This window comes from Cyclopterus lumpus, chromosome 14, assembly GCF_009769545.1.
Source record: "Cyclopterus lumpus isolate fCycLum1 chromosome 14, fCycLum1.pri, whole genome shotgun sequence".
Lineage (NCBI taxonomy): Eukaryota > Metazoa > Chordata > Actinopteri > Perciformes > Cyclopteridae > Cyclopterus > Cyclopterus lumpus.
Genome location: NC_046979.1, coordinates 9,569,914 through 9,592,288, shown reverse-complemented (window position 1 = coordinate 9,592,288; position 22,375 = coordinate 9,569,914). Strand labels below are relative to the sequence as shown.

The 22,375-nt window shown below is 38.5% G+C and overlaps 3 protein-coding genes across 5 annotated transcripts; 1 reads left to right on the top strand and 2 right to left on the bottom strand.

The window, feature by feature from the left end:
- Nucleotides 1-1,426: 1,426 nt before the first annotated feature.
- Nucleotides 1,427-7,875, bottom strand: b4galt4 (UDP-Gal:betaGlcNAc beta 1,4- galactosyltransferase, polypeptide 4). Of its 3 annotated transcripts, none has more exons than XM_034550991.1 (7): nt 7,511-7,875; nt 5,655-6,198; nt 4,470-4,702; nt 2,861-3,048; nt 2,568-2,690; nt 2,354-2,458; nt 1,427-2,245 (listed from the first exon to the last, which is right to left on the bottom strand). In XM_034550991.1, exons 2-7 carry the CDS (start codon nt 5,914-5,916, stop codon nt 2,116-2,118), a joined length of 1,041 nt encoding a protein of 346 aa, XP_034406882.1. In that variant the 5' UTR covers nt 5,917-6,198; nt 7,511-7,875; the 3' UTR covers nt 1,427-2,115. The 3 variants fall into 3 exon arrangements, with proteins under 3 accessions (XP_034406882.1, XP_034406884.1, XP_034406883.1); XM_034550993.1 differs by lacking the exon at nt 7,511-7,875 and adding an exon at nt 7,394-7,504; XM_034550992.1 differs by lacking the exon at nt 7,511-7,875 and adding an exon at nt 7,211-7,417.
- A 1,986-nt stretch (nt 7,876-9,861) lies between these two features.
- casr (calcium-sensing receptor) lies at nt 9,862-14,190 on the bottom strand. Its single transcript, XM_034550311.1, has 6 exons — nt 14,006-14,190; nt 13,613-13,919; nt 12,543-13,382; nt 12,212-12,442; nt 11,100-11,223; nt 9,862-10,997 (listed from the first exon to the last, which is right to left on the bottom strand). Exons 1-6 carry the CDS (start codon nt 14,188-14,190, stop codon nt 9,862-9,864), a joined length of 2,823 nt encoding a protein of 940 aa, XP_034406202.1.
- Nucleotides 14,191-18,035: 3,845 nt separating this feature from the next.
- Nucleotides 18,036-22,177, top strand: zgc:175280 (cationic amino acid transporter 2 family protein). Its single transcript, XM_034550463.1, has 11 exons — nt 18,036-18,405; nt 18,547-18,702; nt 18,906-19,062; nt 19,269-19,426; nt 19,877-20,099; nt 20,216-20,352; nt 20,710-20,812; nt 21,216-21,349; nt 21,428-21,594; nt 21,813-21,921; nt 22,035-22,177. The coding sequence occupies exons 1-11, from the start codon at nt 18,036-18,038 to the stop codon at nt 22,175-22,177; spliced, it is 1,857 nt and encodes a 618-aa protein (XP_034406354.1).
- The last annotated feature ends 198 nt before the right edge of the window (nt 22,178-22,375 follow it).

Genomic DNA, 22,375 nt, shown 5'->3' with positions numbered 1-22,375 from the left:
CATAACCGGAGAAAGATCCTGAAAGACTCCCTGGGTAGTGATAGCCTGTTCCTCCTTTTAACAGTTTCACACGGAAATGACAGATCCTAAAACCCAAATGTCATAACTTCTCCACTCGTACAAGTGTTCCTATATTTGCAAGCAGGAAGAATAAAGTACACATTGCAGGCACCACTGAACATATCGGAAAGGACTAGTTTTTAGTATTCTGACTTGCAGACTTGATATTTTGTGTGCTAGAAGTATTTTGTGAATGTCACATGTGATCTAGATGACCAGGCTCGGCCTCAACCAGACAAAGCTTTCTTTCTGCACTATAGGAAGAGGAGATGACATCATTCTGTCCATACAAAGCGACAGATACCCCGCTCTTTCTTCGCACTGGTTTAAAAAAAAAAAAAAAAGAATTAGAAAAAGCTATGCTGTCTATGCTAAGAAGACAGTACATTGTATCTGAATAGTAAGGGGTTATTCTTGCCCTAACTTTTACTACATGTTCTTTATGTCCTCAGAGGGATGCAGTGCTGTGATTTATCTGCAGCAGTTGAGCTTTGGCTAAATGCCAGAGAAGAAATCACAACCCAATCCTGATACAAAACTTTTGTGAAGATGAAAATTCAATTGTAAAACTGATTCTAGTTGCCCTCGGCGGGTCTAGATATGGTGCTAGAAAGTGATTTGGATGCCATGATCTATATTCAAACTGTATCTCTCCGTTCACTAACATTGTGACAATAAGAGACTAAACTTATTTTAATAAGATCAGCAGCTGATTTAATTGACCCAGTTCAACTTAATCCAGATCGTCCATATTTGTGTATTCATATTAAAATCATGGAGAGTAAAAGATTTTAGTAATTCACCATATATTCATCTTAAATTTATGTTTTCTTATGATTTGTCATGTAGGAATAAAACAATACATAATCTGCTTTTCTTTAGTTTACAATATGGTTCAAGCTTGTGCCGTGTGAAGTCTTCCCACATTTCAACCAAACAAGACTTAAATAGGTTGTTATTTTGTTACCACGGTGAATTAAGGCTACTGCTGTGCAAATTGCCTGGCAATAAAAGCACTCTTTTCATAGTTAACAAGGAGCGACCTCACTCAAGAGGTTTTTCCAATGATAGATGTTGTGCTCTCAGGGCCCCTACTGGTCAGATCAATGTACTGCAGCTTATTATATGCCCGTTATATGCAAACTACAACAATCACACAGTAACATTAATTCCATAAAATAGTGGTAATACAATTATTTATGGTATTCCAAATAACCAGGGAGAATTTTTTTTTTTTTTTTAGTTTGTTTGTTTTATCCTAAAACCATCCAGTCAGAAATATATACATTGTTAGATATATTTAACGAATAAACCAAAATTGTAGCGCCAAAACGGTTATTGCCCCTGCATGAAAACCAGAAAACAATTCATAAGAAAATACTATTTATTAAATAGGTGTTCTAAAGAGAAAAACATCCTGTTAGAAGTGATCTGGATCCCATCAACACATACAAAACATGATAAATCATCCCAAATCAACCTGCAAACATTTAAAATTAATCCAACAAATGCCAGTCTCAAATAATTATTATGGCATCACTTTGAATTTCATACATTGATTCATATTAACTACAAATTAAAATAAAAAATGTCAGTCAAACATTTTTATGCTACATTACCCCAATTTTCTTGGTTGTGATCATGTTACAAAATCTTTGAGAAGTTGTAGTCCAACAATATTTTTACATGTAAAAGTGTTCAACTCACAGTAGAAAACCAACCCTAAAACAATCATATATGTATGAGATGTGAACATGAAATAAACAGACTGTCCACCAACAACCTAGAAAACATGTGTCTCTAAAAACAATTTAACTCTCATTCTCAGCTTCCTAATGGCTGCATCACTCGGTCGACTTATCAGTTATTCAGTTCACACAACAGTGTGAACATTAAGAGCAATCTGTAGTTATAATAAAGATTATATGAAGGAGTGGTTCAAGTAAAATGGTACCAAATTTGTCAGTATAGTTAGTAATATTGCTCAGTCTTGAAAGACATGTACCATCAAATATTTTTTGGTCACAGTAGGGCTTCCCATTCGTAATCTCCCTTCTATGGCTTACCAATGTCCACAGTAACGTTCACATAAAGAGGCTGCCTCTCGAGCAACATAGTCTTATATGAGCAGCTGTTCAGTCCGTCCTTTTTCCATACCAGAGGTGTTTGTCCCAACAACCTCATCCTAGGACGCAAAATAAAAAAAATCAACAAAGAGATTCAATTTGCAAAAGGCCCATTTAATTGACCCATAAAAGCAGAACACATTATCCCCATCTCTACATTTACTGACCTGTCTTTGTTTACTTCATTGCCACTGTCCCGTTTGTGAAACACCATGGTGTAGCGAGCGACATCAGCGGGCGGGCGGACAATCTTCATTTTCTGCAGCTCAACCCTGTTTGAGACGGCAGACCCGCTTGTGAATTAATGAAGGAAAGTACTACATCTGCTCCAGATGTGATCAAAAGAACACGTAATCCTGTTTTCCATTGTTTCCGTCTCACCTGATGCGAAGGTCATCATCTTCTCCGCCCCAACCCCAGTAAGTGTTTGAGAATCCATTCACTCGATGAAACTGGTCTTTGGTCATAGCTGTGACGCCTCCAAAGTAGCCTTTGTAACGCAGCCTGGGAGAGGAAGAATATGAAGAAAAAGTACAGTTATTTGTTCAGATTTGATCTCAGAGCATTCAAGATAATATGAGGCGAGAGGAGATCGCCATCTGTTAATATTGTGTATGTTCACATGGGTACTGTAGACTCAGCCATCAGTAAATGACTCTTAATCACATACTTACTTGTATCCAGTGGCGTTCCGGCCAACCACCAGGTGTTTGGGCTGATTGTCACAGACGTATAAATTGTGATCATTTTCAGGAACCAGGTCCACGTCATGAAAGATGAAACACTCCCAACTGTAGTCCTTCAGTGCCTCCAAATACCCGACATTGAGTAACTTGGCACGGTTAAAAGTTGCATCACCAGCCTTTAAAACAACAGAAAACACAATACAAATTCACTATCTGCTGTTGTACAGTTCGGCTTCGATGCCGTTGTTCTTCTCTTATATCATTATGCTTGATCAATTAAAAATAAGATTATTAATAGGTAGGAGGGTCGGATTTTAGGGTCATCTACAGAACAGCCGCAGATCAGAAAGTGATTTAATGCTACTTGTGTAGGCCAGTTATTGAATCTTATTCAGGCTATTATAGGAAAATAAACTGCATAGCAAGTAAATATGAAGGAGTTTAATGTACTTTTTGCTGATTGATTTTTACAAGTAGTCACCATGAAAGCCGGCGACTGCTTCAGGATGGAACCACATGATCACATGGGAACAAATACATTATAAAGCATTTCATACAAGGCAGAAAATAAACTACTCTGGATGAATATGTGGCTGTACTAGGGCCGTGCAATATATCGATGGGATATGAGACTAGATATTGGCTTAGATTTTGGACCACTAGAACGTACTGGCCTGTTCCAGCAGTTTAATTATGAGCCTTTACCTACCAATATATGAGCCTTTACCTACCAATATACATATATATATATATATATATATATATATATATATATATATATATATATATATATATATATAGTCAATATATCCACATTACTGTAGATTATTCATGAAAAATCTCCTTGTTTAAAGTTTTGTAACGCACCAATAGTCAAACCTACAATATCATCGCACTATTGATATTGAGGTATTTGGTGGTATTTGATTTTCACAATGTGGCCCAGCCTTAGCTGGACACTCATCGTTAAAAACTGCATTCAAAGTATAAACAAATAATGTAAACAGTGCTGACACACTGTTGATTTGCATGTCTCTATTTGTAACCTTCTAGTTACCAATAATGATCCTTTTACAAGGAGTACAAAGAACATTGGTTGCAGATGATTTGCCTTTGGCTTTAGAGAATGTTTAGCTTCACTAGTTGCTTTGTTTTCAGCTGGAGTGTTTTTGTGCATGACTGAACACGAGTTGTTGCTTTCATGAAGTCTTTAAGTCTACAAGTTTTAGCATGAATGAACTGACGAAAACGGATGTCCGAAACTGATTTTTCTATTATTTTGAGAAAAATAATTGAAAAGTTGTTGGGTTAGGTTGTCCTGGCAAGTTCTTTGTTTTACCTGATTGACATTTTGTAATTTGAAGAAAAAAATAAGTTGCAAAAGTAAATGGTAACAGTGGTGAGCTTGAATTACAACTACTTTAACGAAGTCATTTGCTAATACTAATAATACATATATTTCAAAATAATTTATTCTTACAACATCAGTTCTCTAATATCATAAATCAATACTCTCAGTTCTATAAACATGAAACCTAAACATGAATGGGTTTTATGTGAAACCTGTGACAGAAAACGTGACATGGAGCCTGTATACCTGCTGGATTACGTAAATGGCGTAGTGTAGCTGCTGCCTCTGCAGAAAGGGGTGCAGGTGGTTCAAGAGGTAGAGGAGGTGTCTCTCTCTGCTGCGATGAGGGATGAGGACCGCCACGCTCTGCCTCGCCGTGCAGTCTGAGGGCTCGTACTCGCCTTCAGTCACTCCTTTGTTTTGACTCTCCACATCCTTCAGTGTTAGAGAGGATTCAAAGGACAGCTTCACAGATCCCTCTGTGAAAGTTAGCAAATTCAACAAGAAATCTTAGTGACTAGACTGTTATAGGTGATCATATAGTGCAGTAAATATCACATTTAATCTAATTATTTTTGCTCTCTTTTCAAACCTGTACTAGACAGACATGTATTATCTGCAAATGCAATACACAAGTGTTTTTGTCATGACCGAACAAGGACTAGAACCCATACGCACGACTCAAGGCAAAGTAACAACAAAAAAAAACAGAAAATCTACATGACCAAAAGTAACATAAAATCGTGACTGGTGAATTCCATTAAAATGGCTGGTTCTCTGGCACAAAAGACAAGACGAACTGGCACAGGACAAAGGGAGACGCAGACAATATATACACAGGGGGAGGGCACAGGTGGAAACAATCAGGAGCGAGGCAGACAATCAGACCAGAGGAGAAACACACAGGAGAAGGAACAAGTTGCCTGAAACAAGAGGAGAGTTGACTTTCACAGTAAAACAGGAAATCACGAGACAACATGGACACAAGACACGAAACTGATTAATTTAACATGACATTTTCCTGGACATGACAGTTTTGAATTGACAACACTGACATACAATGGAGGAAATATCCCTGACGTGTTTGTTTGTATACAACCATATTGACATACATGTACGTACAAACCAAAATCATTTATCATGTACAGCACAATCAACAATTCATTTTGTTTTGATAAACTACACACTCTGCTGTAGTCGCTATGTTCAAGGTGACATCACAGATTAATGTTAGAGTTAAAGTTAAATAGAGTACAGTTAAATGTTAAAGTTATCTACACTGTCATGTTGTCACTTTAAAAAGAAGGTGGAGAAATTACAGAAAGAGATCTAAAACGGAGAACAATACCATTCCTATTAACAAGAGGCACCTGAAGCTGATACATTTAAACTACTTAAAAACACAACAACTAAATCCCAAATAATTCTTACGTAGCAATGGTGACTTCTGAGGGCATTCGACTTTTGGTGGTGGAGTTTCTAATCGATTGGGTGCTGCTGTCTCAGTGTTAGGTTGATCCCTCAGACTGTCGGCTTTGACAAGAGTTTGTGGTGAGGCGGAGAAAACCTGAGCGGATTTCACTGTTTCGCCTGAAAAAGTTGAGATCCATGCCAGCACGGACAGCGAGACAAAGAGTAGTAGAAAATATTTCCCCCTCCGCAAAGTCTTGCACACAGGCAAACAAAAGCCCATAGCTGTGTGACTGCACTGATGTGAAACAGTAAAAGTGTCAACTGTAGATGCTGGAGGTTCTAGTCTAGGATAGTTCCTCTCCGCAGGACATCGAAGCAAATATAACAACAGCCAGTTTCACTAACCGATCATCCCATGGCGATGAAACATGATGCTGAACTAAACAGTGAATTAAATATATGGTCACTGTGAATTAAGGAAAAGTCATTGGTGAAAATCCATCGCTGTATCTTCAAAATCCAGTTTCAAGAGGTGGGGCCGAGGACTTCAGTTCTCCAAAAACTGTTGATCGATTGAGAGAGAAATGAAGTTACTGACATGAATCACTTTATACTTTAGATACACTGTATACATTTTCATTTTTATTTCATTTTAACATTTTCATTTCCTTTATTATTTAAATTAATGTATAATGCCCTGCTATTTTATTTTATTGTATTGTATATTTGTAAACATGTTTGCTGCTGCTTCACGTAATTTCCCCCTGGGGATGAATAAAGTAATATCTAATCTTATCTATGACTGGTCCTCTGTTATCACATAATAATATCATGTAAAACTGCAACCTGACAAGGCAGGTGCTAGTTTTAAAGAGATATCACCATTACTTTTCATGCAACAACCAAAACATATGAGATGTTATCTTAGAAAACTAATTAAAAACAGGTGTTGAGGTTCCTAATTTTTCCTTTACGTTTGTATTGAGAGCCATGTATAGTTTTACATACTTTCTGAATGGTAATTTAACATCCAGTAACTATACACCTGACTTTTTCTGTTCCCCTGCCTAGACAAAGTGCAGTATTACAATGCAGTGTCATCTTTCTTCTCACTTTAACTAGTTCATACATTATTGATGAATATGTCAATTAAGTCATAGACTGATCAAATTATTAAAAAAACAGATACAATGTCCTTGTCAGATGACATGTGTTAGCTAACTCTTATCTAACTAAAACACAGAATATTCCGTGTACAACATTGAACAACATTTTAAATTGGTGTATGTGTTACGTCAAATACAACAATAATGAGAGAGACATGAATGCGGATGTTACGCTGCTAAACACACAAGCACGGTGACCATGAACACATGACACAATAATAAACGTTATTTCCGTTAACTGCCAAGTCTTCTCTGTTATTTCTGGCTAGTTTTCTCACACAACTCCTCCGTTGGGGACCAAACAGTGACAAGCTAACGTTGACTAGCTCCGAGCGACACTAATATACAGTTATATATAACGTTAGCTAGCGTATATATACAATATCAACACCCTCAACGGGACTCTACCGTTTTACATCGGCGGCAGCTCCGTCTTCTCCCGATTAACGTGTACTGTCCGTGTGTTTATCACAGTAAGAAAGCGACCTGGCAGCAGCTGTGCCCAGGTGAGCTATGTGAGCTCAGTTAGCGGAGCGGTTTGCTAACTAGCTGACGAATGCGGATGTTAATGTAACGTGCTGTAAAAGTTACCCGTTAGCGCGAAGCTCTGAGTTAACTGTGGCAGCTCGTGGAGCCCGAACCCGAGCAAGCAAGCAAGCAGTTGGGTTAACGGATAAAACCGTTATCGGTGTGGTTGATGCATCTTACCTGTGACACAAGCGTTATTCCATGTTGCCACCCAGTGTCAAGTCAATATAACCTAAGTACACAATACTTCTGGGTGTATTTCATACTAAAAGCTTGTAAAAAATAAATACATATATTGGGAAAATAAGAGGTTCTCAGTAAAAGTAATTTCTTCCCATCAACTCATAAATGTGTGTCCGTTTATACAGTATAAAGATGGTTTAAATGTGTAACCTCATTTTTAGCTGACTATGATTGGTAACCATACTGTGAAGGGTAACATCCTCTAATAATATGCGAAAATGTGCTCCGTATTCAGCAGATACCTCAAGATATCTGTGTATTTTATTCTACTACTGGAACAGCGCGATTCACACACTGCATTGTGAAGGTTGCATCAACAAAGAGGAAGTCATTATCATCTTTTATGCTTGATGCATAATTACCATGTATGTTTTGTATAGACACTTCCGTTATGTGGTTTTCAAAATAAGGCTCGTCGCTCCTGGTGACAATTGCTCTAACTTGATTTACTTTTGTTTCATTAACTGATAACGGATGATTGTAAATTATTTGGATAAATGATACAAACTCCTCTTGTGCCCAGGACTATGACTGCGACAAACATTCCCATAATGCAATACCCATCCTGCAGATCAAACATAGACAACAGCTGGTCTCTCTAGGCTACACTGGCTTTGAGGATAAAGGTCTTGTCCTCCGGCCAATAGAGGAGGTGGTTGTCCAGCTGCTCTTCAGCAAAAACCTTAGGGAATATTTATTTAGAGCATGGACAACCACAATGTATTTCTCTTCATAGCAGGAGCCTTCACTTGTTAATTATGTGAAAAATAAGTACTCAAATAATAATAAGAAAACGTCCTTACTATAAGTAAAAGTAAAAAATAGACGTAACAAGTCAAAGTTGTGTTTACAATTAGAACTTAATTTCAGTATACAGTACATCAAATTACACTTAATGTAGGCATAATCGCCCCTTTCATATTGTTGTAACAATTGTTATATTATTATTTCATAGGCCAAGAGTCTTTTATACTTAGGAACTAGTTACAGCTTAGTAACTGAGTTCTACGTGAAAAAACAGTGCCTTCCCCAAGCCACCCCTCCCTCTTCTCTATACCTCCTCTAAACTGTGAGGTCATGACTGTGTGGTGTAGTCCTATTGTGAGAATGACATTAACGTGAGATAGGCCTGTTGTTTGCAGTTGTCAGAGACTTGTGATAACTGGAAGCAGAGAAAGCTCTTTGAGAGATCTACACCAAAATGTCCCATTGGCCTCCATCAACATGTTCATTGTTTTGATCCGTTTTTTAATTTTATTCAGATCTATATTTCTGAGAAAATGTGAGTTATTTATACAAGCATATTGGTTGTTATCCTAGATTGTGGTTGTAATTCAAAGTAATTCAAGTATGTTCAGTTGTGTGAGCTGGAAGGCAACATTTGTAATTGTTCAACATCAGACGTAATGCAGAAAGGAGACTTTGTCTGGAGGGAAACTGAGAAATACAGAATATATCAAAAAAATCCCAAATGATTTATTACAAAAGAGTCTAAATTGGAAAGGGGACACTTTTAAAGTTGTGGTTTAGTCTGACTGTGATGACCACAGTGAAGCTTCTTATATTAAGCCAACAAAAACATCTCTAATTTGTTTCAAACGTTGTTCTACCCAAATACACCCGAAATGTGGTGGAATGGATTTGCCAATGTCATGTTGACAGACTTTATCCGTTTCTTTTGTTATCTTATGATTAACCACAATAGAACCTAATTCCAAAGTATGAAACGTTGAGCTTACATCCTGTAATTGTGTATTTACAGAGTGTGACTCATACATCCCCCAGCCTCACTTAAAGATCCTGGGTTGTCCTCTTGTCAAATATTGGCACAATAGGCATGTCTTTGGGCTGACAATGGAGTGTTATTTTGTCAGTTAACTTAAACTTGTTCAGAATATATGTTTACACTTAGTTGTGTTACAATATTATAGATAGATAGATTAGATTAGATAGATAGAACGATTATATAATATTATATTAGATAGATAGATAGATAGATTTTAGATTTAAAGTCACCAAAGAAAAAAAAACTTCAAGATTTAATGTCATGTTTTTTTAATTGTACAAAATTGTTGCTATATTAGCTTTGTGTACATTAGGGTTATGCTGAAAACAATAAAGAGTCACAGGATGCAGGTATAGTCCAGTATATCATTTGGACTGGTCATCTTTCAGAGAAATTGTTAAGGAAATTGGAAAATGAAAAGGTCTACATGTAAATGCATTTCCAAATAAAGTCCCACCCCATTAGTGGGTCAGGTGATGCTGATGTTTCCACACACATGCTATCACATCAGAGAGCTCCTCCTCGACTCCTCAAAGCTCAAGGACAGAGTAACTGTTCCACTGCCAAAGCTCACCCTTGGCTTGTGCTTTCCTGAAGTCGCGTCACAGTCATTGCCGTTGGTCTTGAGGCTGATGGATGAGGACGGAGTCGAGGCAGAAGATCCACCGATGCTGCCTGACTTTTTTCTCGCAGCTGTATTATGTTTCAGTGTAGCTTTTGCAGCCACTTTAAAAGCGTGGGCTGCGGTGCTACATCGGACTTCCTCGATGGTGTTCCTGAAGGGTTTGAAGAGGATGATGTAGACCTTGTTGAAGAAGATACAGGCCAGCATGCCAAAGCTGGATGCTAGTATAGCGATGACCTCCACAGCTGAAACAAACTTGCCATAAGTACTAAAGTACGCAGGAATAAAAGAGATCCAAACGATAAAGAATATGAGCATGCTGAAAGTGATGAACTTTGCCTCTGTAAAGTTTTCTGGAAGATTCCGTGACTTGAATGCAAAAAAGAAACATATAGCTGCCAGGAGGCATGTGTAGCCAATAAGAAACCCAAGAGCCATCACAGATCCCTCATTGCAGGTGATAAAAATGATCTCATCAATGTCGTGATTCTTGCGGCTGGAAGGAGGGGCATTGTACAGCCATACCACACATATCATGACTTGAACAAATGTGCACAGGAACACCAACAGAAACTGCAGGTTTAATCCCCACCATTTACGATGGAGACTTGTCGGCATCTTGGCTTCAAATACCAGAAGTACTCTGTTAGTTTTCACAAGGATGCAAGATATACAGAGAACAAAACTGATCCCAAAGGCCGGTTGCCGTAAACGGCATGTCCAATCCTCTGGCTCTCCGATGAAGATGAGGGAGCTTGAGAAGCAACAGATAAGTGAGAACAGGAGAACGTAGGACAGTTCTCGGTTTGTGGCCTTCACTATTGGGGTGTTGCGGAATCTGACAAAGACTCCGATCACAAAAGCTGTCAAGAGCACACCCAGTACTGCACATATGGCCAAAGCTATCCCGAATGGTTCTGTCCAGGAGAGAAACTCGATTTCCTTCAGGAAGCAGAATGTGTGATTCCCATTGGACCAAGAGTTATATGGACACTTGGTGCAAACACTGGCATCTGTAGAGATACAAAAAAACATCTGTGTTATAAGTGCAACACTATCCTATCCGGGTGTAACATGAGTGGATATGAGATTGTGAATGTCTGTCATCTCAATACCTTTATGATTACTGTACTCTCCATCTGAGCACTCAGTGCATTCAAAGCAACATGTGGGCATACTGTCAATGATCCCCTTCCTTGTACCAGGTTCACAGTCCTCACTGCAATTAGAGAATGGCGCCTACAGGATGTAAAGAGACAGAAAAGTTGCATGAAAAAGCAGAAAATACAGTTATAATGGATATAAATGGTATTCATATGTAATTGGTGCCAGGTTTTTATTTTTTTAAATAATAGTGAGATGGAAAAGCGTGAACTATTTTACGAGCATTTTATGCTTTTCCAGTCACCTCGAGAACAAAATAAAAATCAGGAGCAAGATGCCGTCACATTTTTGTTTTTGGCAGGCTGAATTAGGAAAACAACTGTCCTCAATGTTGGACATTTCATCTCCGGAAACTAAATAATCTTTAAATAAATCCTTCAGGATTGTTTAGAGTTAATTGATAATGCAATCTTTGAAAAATGTAGAGGGATGGACTTTGTAATTGACCTCTACTGCAGTGAAGCAACGTTTCTTCATATATTCTTCATGATAGGAAAAAGGAGAATCCAAAATATTTCAAGAGGATTAAGAAATAAACCAGGTCCCCATTTCCTCATAGCAACTTAAAGCTGCACTAATAATTTTGTATAAAGAATAGATAAATGACCATGTGTAAGCAGTATTGTAGTAGTAGTGACAAACTCACAAAGTGTTTTACTATCTTTCATTTCATTGTTTTGGTTTTATATCCCTCACGCTTACTGTTTAGTTCACTCTCACAGCTCTAATCAACTTGTCTCCAGCACTTGTAAAGCCGCTGAATGCTTCCTGCCCAGACAGTCAATGTTAGCGACAAGCAAATTATGAGAAAATATTTATTTGCCAACATGTTTGCCATAACAACTTCATGAGGTGTCAATGTTGTATTTATGGTGAAGTGGACAAAAGAATCCAGTTGCTGCAGCTTTAAGTGACCCAATGCAAATTTGCAAAAGTTGTCAATGTCTCCCTTCTTTGTTGTGATTACCTGCTTATCATTATTAGTAGATCATGCCAGGAAAAGGAACAAACATACATTATTGTGCACATGCTCTACAAAACGGTGACACGGTTAAACACTGACCTCCGAACTGTATCCATTCCACAAAATCTTTGTCTTGTCAATGAACAGTTTGGCTCCTCTCTTGACGTGCATGCTGTAGTATCCCACGTCCTCAAACACCACAGAGCCATCCTCAGCAGACCGGTGCCAGTTTATAATGGTGTAGTTTGATGCCATGTCTGAGTTCTCATCAAAGTGCATCTTTTCCCCCATGCTGTTGGTGTAGTTCAAATGTCTAAGCTGCTTCAGGGCCTGCGAGGCAGAACCACACGTTTAGATGCTTCAAACGGGCTAAAAGTACATCATTTTGTAATTAATTGCTTTAGTTTGGGGTTAATGTATAACATTTTACCTGCCATGCTTCCATTTTCTTTATATCGGCACAGGAATTGTTGGCAAAGAGTCCATGTCCAGGTGTGCAGGTGAGTATGTCCTGCAGGGCCTGTGCAATGGAATAAACTGCAACATACACGTTATAGGAGATACGAAAGTGTGTGTAGTCCAGGTACGGGGTCTCAACACTTGTGATGTCTTCCTCACCAGTACACAAAGGCCTGAAACTTGTGCTGCCATTCTCACTTTCCTGCTGTCTCTGGCTGTCTTCCAGATAACAGTTGAAGGTTTCTTCCCAAAACTCCCTGACAAATTCATTATGACTGTCTCTCTTTGGTTGCACTTGCTGTAGGAACTCTCTTAAGCCAGGAATATGCCCTGCCTTGAGAGCAAAGCCGATAGTCCCAGCCACAACATCAAGATACTCTGGTTTAGCTATAAGAGAGGAGCTAGCCCACGCTTCACTGGCTAACCAGATACGGTCTGTGATGTTTCTCCTCACCATCTCTTTGATTAAAGGCTCGATATCTGGGCCGCTGGCAAACACTACGATGACTTTAGCTGTGGAGTTCTCAATCCTGTCAGCCAGCGCTTGGATTTCATGATCCTCAAAATACTGAGAGATAAGTTCATTAAGGTGAATGCAGATGTCTCGCTCCTCCATCTCCTTCTCAAATTTTTCAATCCCTGGGCGTCCATAGTCGTCATCAGAGGCCACAGCAATGACCCAGTTCCACTCAAAGTACTCAATGACGTCTGCCATGGCTGTGGCCTGGTACTCATCGGTAGGAATGGTTCTCATGAAGGACTTGTACTGATTCTTGTTGCTCAGTAGGCGACTAGAAGAGGCATAGCTGATCTGAAACGGTAAATATTTCAGGTAATCTAGCTGTACTGCTTCATTATCATTGTTACATATAAAGATTTTGTCAATTTGTTGATACAACACATCATCCAAGAGGCATTACATTTCCTGTAACATTTATTATGCAAGGCAAGTAAACTATGTTTGCATAATTTTCAGGACAGTGTTGCTCTGTGACATTTCCATTGATGTGGTACCGATATAACCACTGATCAGTTACTCACCTGAGGAATATAAAATAGACCCAGTAGGTTTGCGACCGCTGTGGAGACTGCAGATCCAGCTGCTCCTACTACTGCAATGGTGGCTGGGATGTGATCAGTGCAGTTGCAAAATTCATCTAAATTCAGGGAGTCAATCTTATTTTGAGCCACAAAACTAAGCGTAGCTTCCAGGGCTTTTGACACTGTGTTGCACGTGTCAAAGATCCTGTAGCCGAGGGTGATGTTGGGCAGGAGAGTGCTGCTGTTGTTAATCTCATCAATCGCAAAAATCATGGCCTGGAGCCAACGGAAACCACGGAAATTGAACCTGTAAGAGCAAAGAAAAGGCATGAATTTAGACAAGTTGAGCACACTCATTCAGTCAAATCATGTAAACTGGTCTCAAAATGTTACCTGACACACTGTGTGGACTCGGGCCGAGCTGCGAGGTCTTGGTCTTTGGATGCAACTCCAAAGTGTATGGGGAACAGACCCCCCAGCAAAATATCACCAGTCATCTGTGCTCTCTGATGGGGCCCATAGGTTGAAATCACATAACTGGACCCCAACACTATCAGGTAATACAGAACCAGTCTCATCTTTCTTTTCGTTCTAATGCGTAGGCTTATTCTCTACAACTCCCCAGAGTGAAGGTATTCTCAGTATTATCTTCTCCCATCAATCTGCCTGTTGCGCTGTTTTGTGTTATTCATGTTTGCACTGATGAGATTGTCTGACTGTAGAGAAAAGAGAAACACATATCACGCTTTTGTAGTCAAATGGGCTACAATCTGATGTTCAATATATTTGAATACAAATAAAAATAAATGTATAAAAAGGAAACTATATTTCAGCTTGAGATGCTTTTAATTTTCTTGATTATTCAATCTGTAGCAGTGTGGATGCCATCCAATAGACTCCAAGCACTGAGCTCATATGTTCCCATATAAACAGGGAGAGAGGGCAAAATGGTGTTATAAACCAACATGACCCGAGGCTATTATTCTCGAGCAGGGCTACGCAGTTACACATGTTTTTTTTTTAAGAGTTTGGGAATGTTTTTTAAGAGCTGGCTGCCCTGGTAATGTTTCTAAGAAGATTCATTTTAACATTTCACACCTCAATAACGCTGCAGTCATGCTGCTTGAAATATCCATCTGAACTGAAATAGATTGTGGACATACATGAGTGAAGTCACATTCTAATGACCCTCCTTCTTTTAAGTGCTCGGTCTCATGCTGTGGCCAGTGAAGCCAGTCACCATGGAGAGAAGCCTGCTGCATCCGGCTAATACTGCTGGAAAAATGCTGGGGCAGAGCTGTGATAATGAAGTGACTAACGGCTGTAAGAGCCACTGTTTGCCATATCAACCATTATTGAGGTCTATGCACAGCCTTATAAAATATATTTCATTTTCTTCATGCCATCCTTTTGGATGGAAAGGATATTTAGCATTAAATTATTAATTAAAAATGGTTCTTTGTAGAGTATAATCAGCAAATCATCCAGTGTCAAATTTAGTATCCAATTTCCCCCGTGTATTGTTTTTAAATAACAATGATAAAAAGGACAAAATTACAATTCACACACTTTGTACCTGTTCCGAAATTATAAAAAATAGATACAAACACATACATGTTTTCAAAGCTAAATCAGCATAGTAATTGACCCAGCTGTATTAAAAAACAGATTACTTCTTAATCAAACCTTAATCAAAAAGTAAGATGACTATGGCTGAATTCTAACTCTCTCTAACAGTTTTTCAATGCTTTTTACTCCAAAATAAAAACAATAAAACATCAAACGTGTCAAATAATAAAGAATCAAACTTACCACCTGAAGTCCTGAGTGGGTGATTTAGATGAAAAAGTTAATCTGCAGGCATACGTCAATTTTAAGGTCTTTTTCCTAAAATATCCAGGGTGTTGAATGAATTCACTGAACAATAGTGTGAGCTTCTGAACCTCTCTCTGCAGATCAATCATTAACAGGGAGAGGGATAGTCCATTTCCTTCAGCTAATGAAGTCTACTCAGTTCACTCCGCCTAAATTAAAGTCATCGCAATCTAAAGTGGGAGATGTTTTAGAAATGATCTACTATCACAGAATTGCAGGAATACATTCATGCATGCTAGCGTAGAATATGAGAAAAAAAGAGACACATGGTGAAAGTTATCTTTGTATATGGCCTCCCACAGATGTGTATTTTAAGTTGTGTAGGGCTATGGATGTTTGTGTTTATATTACTCAAATTAAGTCCAAATTGCCTGGGTGCTATTTTTATTTATGTTTTTATCAATGAATAATTCTTAACACAGTTCTCAGATTTGGGGTTAACAGTCAGTGATCATTTTTCCAGGCAGGTTTCAACTGGTATTGCATTTTGCCGGAAGAGCTGCGGCATGATGCCATGAACCCCTGGAAGCAGTGGATCGCACCATTATGTTCCTCAAACAATTAGCCGCCTCCTTCTGCTCTGATGAACGGGTCTTCAATTTGTTGCTGGGCAGATGTCTCCGGTGAAAACAATTTGACTTTACAACATGTTGACTTATCTGTGGCACGACCCAAAGCTGTGTGTCCTCGAGACATCGGGCACATGGGATAAAAAGTCTGCACTCTAATGTTACTCAAAGTTTCTTATTTTTCACAACTGGAAGAAAGTGATCCACTTCTCCATCAGTGATAGAGTTTAACTGGATAAAGAAAAGCACAGTTGGACGACAACATGTAAGAGGTGTTTGAACAACAGCAGGAGATTTAGAAATACTCAAATGTTTCCGGAACATGCATTAGCAGAGCTGGAAACACTGTCCTCATGTGGATGATCAAATGCAAACACAATGATAAAGAGTCACTAGAAGGATTTGTTGGCTGTTAAAAAGGACTGAGTGGGATTCCCAGATTGTGTAGTTGGCATATCACCATTCTTTCTAAAGTTACTATAATTCAAACTGAAATTAATCACTTTCTAAAGATGATGATTTAAGTCTCTACGTAGAACAAAGAGTTGTTTCGTCCAAAGCAACAAAAGGAAGACTGAGGACTTACAGACTGAACAGGTTTCTGGAATTAGAGTAAGAAAGTGCAATTAACTGAAACTGAGTGAAAAGAAAAAGACACTCAATCAGCTTTGTTAAACTTTGTGATGTTTTCACCCAGCATTGTTGTTGTTTTTTTGCCTAGAATAAAATAAAAATAAAATCATTTATCTGAAAATGTATAAATAATTTTAATTAATTATAATGATTATAAGGGTTACCTTTTCTTCGTGAAATGTTTGTAATGTTTGAATTAGTTTTATTCATAAAAGCCACAGCATTACTTAGTTCTCAACAGTGTAATTTTTTTAATGTCAATCAGACATCAAGAATTGTGTACCATTCATGTTTTAATGGCAATCGTGGTCTTATTATTATTATTATGATTATTGTGTTTTATTGTAAAAATATGAATCACAAATGAGTGTGTTTAGTTTATTCATTTAAAAAATCCAAGTACAATTTGGCGTAAAGGCCTCAATGCTTTCTGAAATGTGTGTTATTGTTTGACATTGCAGAAAAAAATCATTCGTACCCTGTATTTTTCAGAAATGGCACGTATGTCTGAAATGTAACATAATGTGTCAAAAATGTTAAGCAGCGAAGAGTTCGCAGTGAATGGATTTATGCTCACAAGTATAGTGTGTGGTCACACTACTGCGGTATTCAGCTGGAAAGGTAAGGATATCTTTCTGATAATAATCGGCTTATAATCTACTGGATACAATCTCAGTTTGTTAGATAATATTATCAATTAGTTCAGCTCTAAATCTCTATCATTTTTAAATAACATTTTATAAAATGACCGAATAATCGATATATCATGTAAACAGTAAAATAAAAAAAAATTACAGTAATGGAGCGACTACCTAATTTAATTTCTTCTTTATTCATAAACACGGACCTTTAATGACTTGCTGTGGTTGGTGTGTGGTTGCGCTTGCAGCTTATTGAATGTGATGTACAAGGTGATCATCTCCTATAATTGAAAGACGTCACAGCAATTTGACAGCATACACTGTCAAATCTTCTGATGGCATTGTGAAAATATAATCATGTAAATGTCATCACTTTGTTCCTGTGTGTCTCTCACAATCTTTCAGTTTTAAGCTATCGCAATATTTGTTTTTATCAATAGCTGAACTTTTATGCAATGCAATTCTGATAAAATGGACTGTGAGACACATGCTGATTTAAGGTTTAATTTGTGTGGAACATTTGATTTGGAAAAGTGCTTACATTTATCATTTTCTCAAAAAAATGTATTTGAGTCTGTTGTGTGTGTTATGTTGTGAATAGCTGTAAACTAAATGTTGATGTAAAATACCAATCTGTGCTATTTAAAATAAATGTTCTAGCCCCTTTTGTGTTGCTTTATCTCCAGCGATGTCTTGATTATTAGGATGTCTGGTGCAAAGATACTGCTATTCCTGCAGAGCCTGTCACGTAGGAAACCTTTGGAGCCTGAAGGAGAGGTGTCCAACTTTAAGCGATGCCTGACCACCCTCGACCTGGTGGCCCTGGGGGTCGGCAGCACGCTGGGGGCCGGTGTGTACGTGTTGTCGGGAGAAGTGGCCAGAGCCGTGGCCGGGCCCAGTATCATAATCGCCTTCCTGATTGCAGCAGTGGCCTCCGTCTTTGCAGGACTTTGCTATGCTGAATTTGGAGCTCGTGTTCCCAAGACCGGCTCTGCCTACCTCTACAGCTACGTGACTGTGGGAGAGATATGGGCTTTTATCACCGGCTGGAACTTGTTGCTGTCTTATGTCATTGGTAAAGATGGTGGCACGCTCTGAAATACATTTCCTCCATGTGGTGGATGTTTAATAGTCATCTTGGGAAAGTATCTCGTAAATACTTCTGTCCTCTTAAACTTTCAAATGAGCCTCAAATCTTAAACAAATTGTTTTCAAGGGACGTCAAGTGTTGCCAGAGCATGGAGTGGGACCTTTGACGATCTCATTGGAAATGTCATTGCCAACTCTCTGGGCAAACAAGCTGCAATGAATTTACCTGGATTGGCTCCCTACCCAGACTTCTTTGCAGCTGGCCTCATAATGCTCTTGGCAGGCAAGTTTCATAATCCGAACCCCTGTGACTTGTAACCAAGTGTAAGAATTGTGTATTGTAAGTTACGTGTGGACACTGAAGGAACTAATATTAGATTATAACATGTTATAATATTATTTTAATGCATATTGAGTATCTTTTTATGAACAAGGTTCCATTGCATTCATGACCAACTTTATATTTTCTGTCTGTTTTTTTTCTAGGGATTCTTGCATTTGGTGTTAAAGAGTCTGCTATTGTAAATAAGGTTTTTACAGCAGTTAACGTCCTGGTGTTGCTGTTTGTTATCCTCTCTGGAGTCATTAAGGGGGACGTCAACAACTGGTACATTGGGGAAGATTCTCTCCACGATGGATTTGAGTATGGGTTCTTTTATTTATTTTTTTTTAAAGAAAAGTGTTTCCACCCCCTACTGGGCCACACCCACATGTAACGTCTTACTTTTATTTGTTTAATAACACTTTTGTACAGTAACAGTAATATTCAGGCTGCTATTGTTGACCTTTTTTTGCTGAATGTAAGTTTGAAATATGTATCATAATGTATATTATCATTGCCTGACCAAGCATCAACTTGTCTGCTCTTTGCAGAAACTACACGTCACTGAATGACACGAGCATATATGGCAGTGGCGGATTTTTCCCTTTTGGCTTCGAGGGAACATTAGCAGGAGCTGCCACTTGCTTTTATGCATTTGTTGGATTTGACTGCATTGCCACAACAGGTAAACTAACACGGATGCAGTACACTGTAAGACTGAGAGGGGATGCAAGGGCATAGTACGATATAAAAGGTTATAATATTGAAAGATAATGCTTGGTCTATAAGCACAGGTCCTCTACTGGCATCTACGGGTAATAATCTTCTCCTCCACCTGTTGGGGCCACACCAACAGGGGCCTCCAGTTGATAGTGAGGTAATCCCACAGGCGCTGGCATACAATCTTGGGCGGCGCTCGACAGGCGGGGCAGGCAGGTGGCTGATGAACACCAGAGAAAAAGCATGGCAAACAGAAATGTATGCTACGTTTTATACTCTGGGGCCCGTATTCGGGTAGGCATGTCGTGATTGGCCGGCTACGCTTGGACACATTTTCAGAGGGCAAATGCGGAGTCTGTGTGAGTTAGAAGAATAAGTTACTACAATATATAGTAATATGTGTTATTTTCTTTAGGAGAGGAGGTTCAAAACCCTCAGAAGTCAATCCCACTCGGCATCGTGGCTTCCCTCCTCATCTGCTTCCTGGCTTACTTTGGTGTGTCTGCAGCCCTGACTCTTATGATGCCGTACTATTTGCTCAGTGTTCACAGCCCGTTGCCTGTGGCCTTTACATACATCGGTTGGGGCCCTGCAAAGTATGTAGTGTCTGTGGGATCCCTTTGTGCACTGTCAACAAGGTATGAAATTTTCCTTGTCCTTGGCTAACATACAGTACATCCTGTACATTCAGATAACTGGAATCACTAATACAGTTTAAACAAAAAGCAAATAACAAAATTGACTTTTCCCACAGCCTACTAGGATCGATGTTCCCGATGCCCCGTGTCCTGTTTGCCATGGCCAGGGACGGACTTCTCTTCAGACCTCTCAGTAAAATGAGTGAAAGACAAAGTCCTGTTATAGCGACCCTGGCTTCAGGGGTTGTAGCAGGTAAAACTGCCAACACAAGTTATGATAGTTTTAAAGCTTTTCTATGTTTCTTTCTGAAATATTTAGTCTGTTTATGTTTTGTTTTTGTTTTAAAATACACTCCTGTTTTCACCTCAGGAGTTCAATGGTTTATGTAAACTACACTTATTCTAAACATCTGAATATCTTTTTTTATTTGAGGGGAAATATTGTACGAAACAGAGCTGATTAAATCTAAAGAACTGGTGTCAATTGATATATGATTGTATACCAACCTCAGGATAAAGTTAGAGTTGAAATATGACCTGAAATTAGCACAAAATAAGTTATTTAAGTTCATGTGAATTACTCTTGTCATTATTATTCGTGTCTTTTCAGCTATCATGGCGTTATTGTTTGACCTGAAGGCGCTCGTTGACATGATGTCGATTGGGACCCTTTTTGCCTACACACTTGTTGCCATATGTATCCTCATATTAAGGTAAGATTCATGATAATGCACATATTTATGTATTATTAACCTTAATAGTTACCATGTTCGTTTGTGATGTTTATGAGTGATGTTGGTGTCGTGGGTGGAAAATGGTTTGTGAGCTAATAGTACACTTTGGTCCTTTATAACAGCTGGCAGATACTTTGCAGCTACAACCTTAAGAATGCATGTTTTTCTTCCATTTAACTGCCTTTAATGGTGATGACAAAAGATCATTAAATAAAATGATATTGATCTGTATTGCATACATGGATGCATGTAATTAATATGAACCAGGGAAAACAAAGAAACAGGAATAAAACCCACTGATCCCACGTTTAAGTTACAGCTAAATGAATATAGAAATAAATTATGTTTGGGTGTATTTATTCATATATCCTCACTTTCACAGGTACCAAGCAGACCTCAACGAGAATTCAAGCTTCAGCAAACCAGAACCCTTTGCAGTTACTGGACTCGTATTTCCTCCTTCACAAGTCACGTCACGGACATCAAAGAATGTGTCTATTTTAACTGTTTTTATTAGTAAGTGATCCTTGAATATTATACAGCATATATACGATTTTCATTGGAAACAATTGTGACTTACATTGTTCTCCTCAGTCTTTTTAGCTATCATCTTAAGCCTTGTCATATCTCAGGCTGTCGACTCCCTGCAGGCCCTGGAGTGGTGGAGTTTCCTCTGTGTCTCTATCATCGTACTGATGCTGGTCCTCATTACTTTAATCATCTGGAGACAACCACAGAACACAACCAAAGCTGCTTTCATGGTATCCCACATCTATCTTGAAGTGCACATTTAATGATATAGACTAAAAATTACTGAAATCATAATTACTAAATGTGGGAAATCAGTCCCAAAAGAAGAAAAAGAAACAATCCAACCAGTAACATTTCACAGATTTCTTGCAACTGTGTACTTCTGAACTGGGAAGTTTCATTGCTTTGATATTATTGTCATAATAATTCTACTGTTTCATATGGCCAGGTTCCTTTTGTGCCATTGCTTCCTGTTTTCAGCACCTTTGTCAACGTCTATCTTATGGTTCAACTTGGATCGGACACGTGGATCCGCTATGCGGTGTGGATGGCAGTAGGCAAGTGATCAACACCACTAAAAAATACACATTTTCATTGAAGCAAAATGTGCACACTACAGGCATCGCAATAACAAACATGATCATAGGAGATTTTATTTGTCTTCAAACAGGTTTAATCATCTACTTCTGTTATGGTGTTCAGCACAGTGTGCAGAAACAAAGGCTCCAAAATTCACACAACCACGTCAGTATTCACAGCTTCGCCACGACTATGGAGCAAAACTTTGAACCAGGAGAAGACTTTAATGGCTAAACAATGTGACATGCAGATTTACTGATACAGGCTTTCAGTGGGCGAATCATCAAGAAACGCTAAATGCTTTCATTCATTTATTTTAAAAATGGCGAGTAATCCGAATGGTGTCTGTTCATGAATTCAGAAAGTTATACAGGTATATGGTAAGAACATTTCAGTCACAACCTCTTACCTCTATTGTGTTCTAAAAAGTTG

What these genes read in the sequence shown, in the direction of transcription:
- b4galt4 (XM_034550991.1), bottom strand. Translation starts at nt 5,916, where the DNA reads ATGGGCTTTTGTTTGCCTGTGTGCAAGACTTTGCGGAGGGGGAAATAT. An exon ending in CGGAACGCCACTGGATACAA is followed by an intron (nt 2,691 to 2,860) that starts GTAAGTATGTGA and finishes TTCCTCTCCCAG; the next exon opens with GCTGCGTTACAAAGGCTACT. An exon ending in GATGATGACCTTCGCATCAG is followed by an intron (nt 2,459 to 2,567) that starts GTGAGACGGAAA and finishes CGTCTCAAACAG; the next exon opens with GGTTGAGCTGCAGAAAATGA.
- casr (XM_034550311.1), bottom strand. Translation starts at nt 14,190, where the DNA reads ATGAGACTGGTTCTGTATTACCTGATAGTGTTGGGGTCCAGTTATGTG. An exon ending in GAGTCCACACAGTGTGTCAG is followed by an intron (nt 13,920 to 14,005) that starts GTAACATTTTGA and finishes TTGCTCTTACAG; the next exon opens with GTTCAATTTCCGTGGTTTCC. An exon ending in GTCTATTTTATATTCCTCAG is followed by an intron (nt 13,383 to 13,612) that starts GTGAGTAACTGA and finishes TTACCGTTTCAG; the next exon opens with ATCAGCTATGCCTCTTCTAG.
- zgc:175280 (XM_034550463.1), top strand. Translation starts at nt 18,036, where the DNA reads ATGTCTGGTGCAAAGATACTGCTATTCCTGCAGAGCCTGTCACGTAGG. An exon ending in CAACCAAAGCTGCTTTCATG is followed by an intron (nt 21,595 to 21,812) that starts GTATCCCACATC and finishes TCATATGGCCAG; the next exon opens with GTTCCTTTTGTGCCATTGCT. An exon ending in TGCGGTGTGGATGGCAGTAG is followed by an intron (nt 21,922 to 22,034) that starts GCAAGTGATCAA and finishes GTCTTCAAACAG; the next exon opens with GTTTAATCATCTACTTCTGT.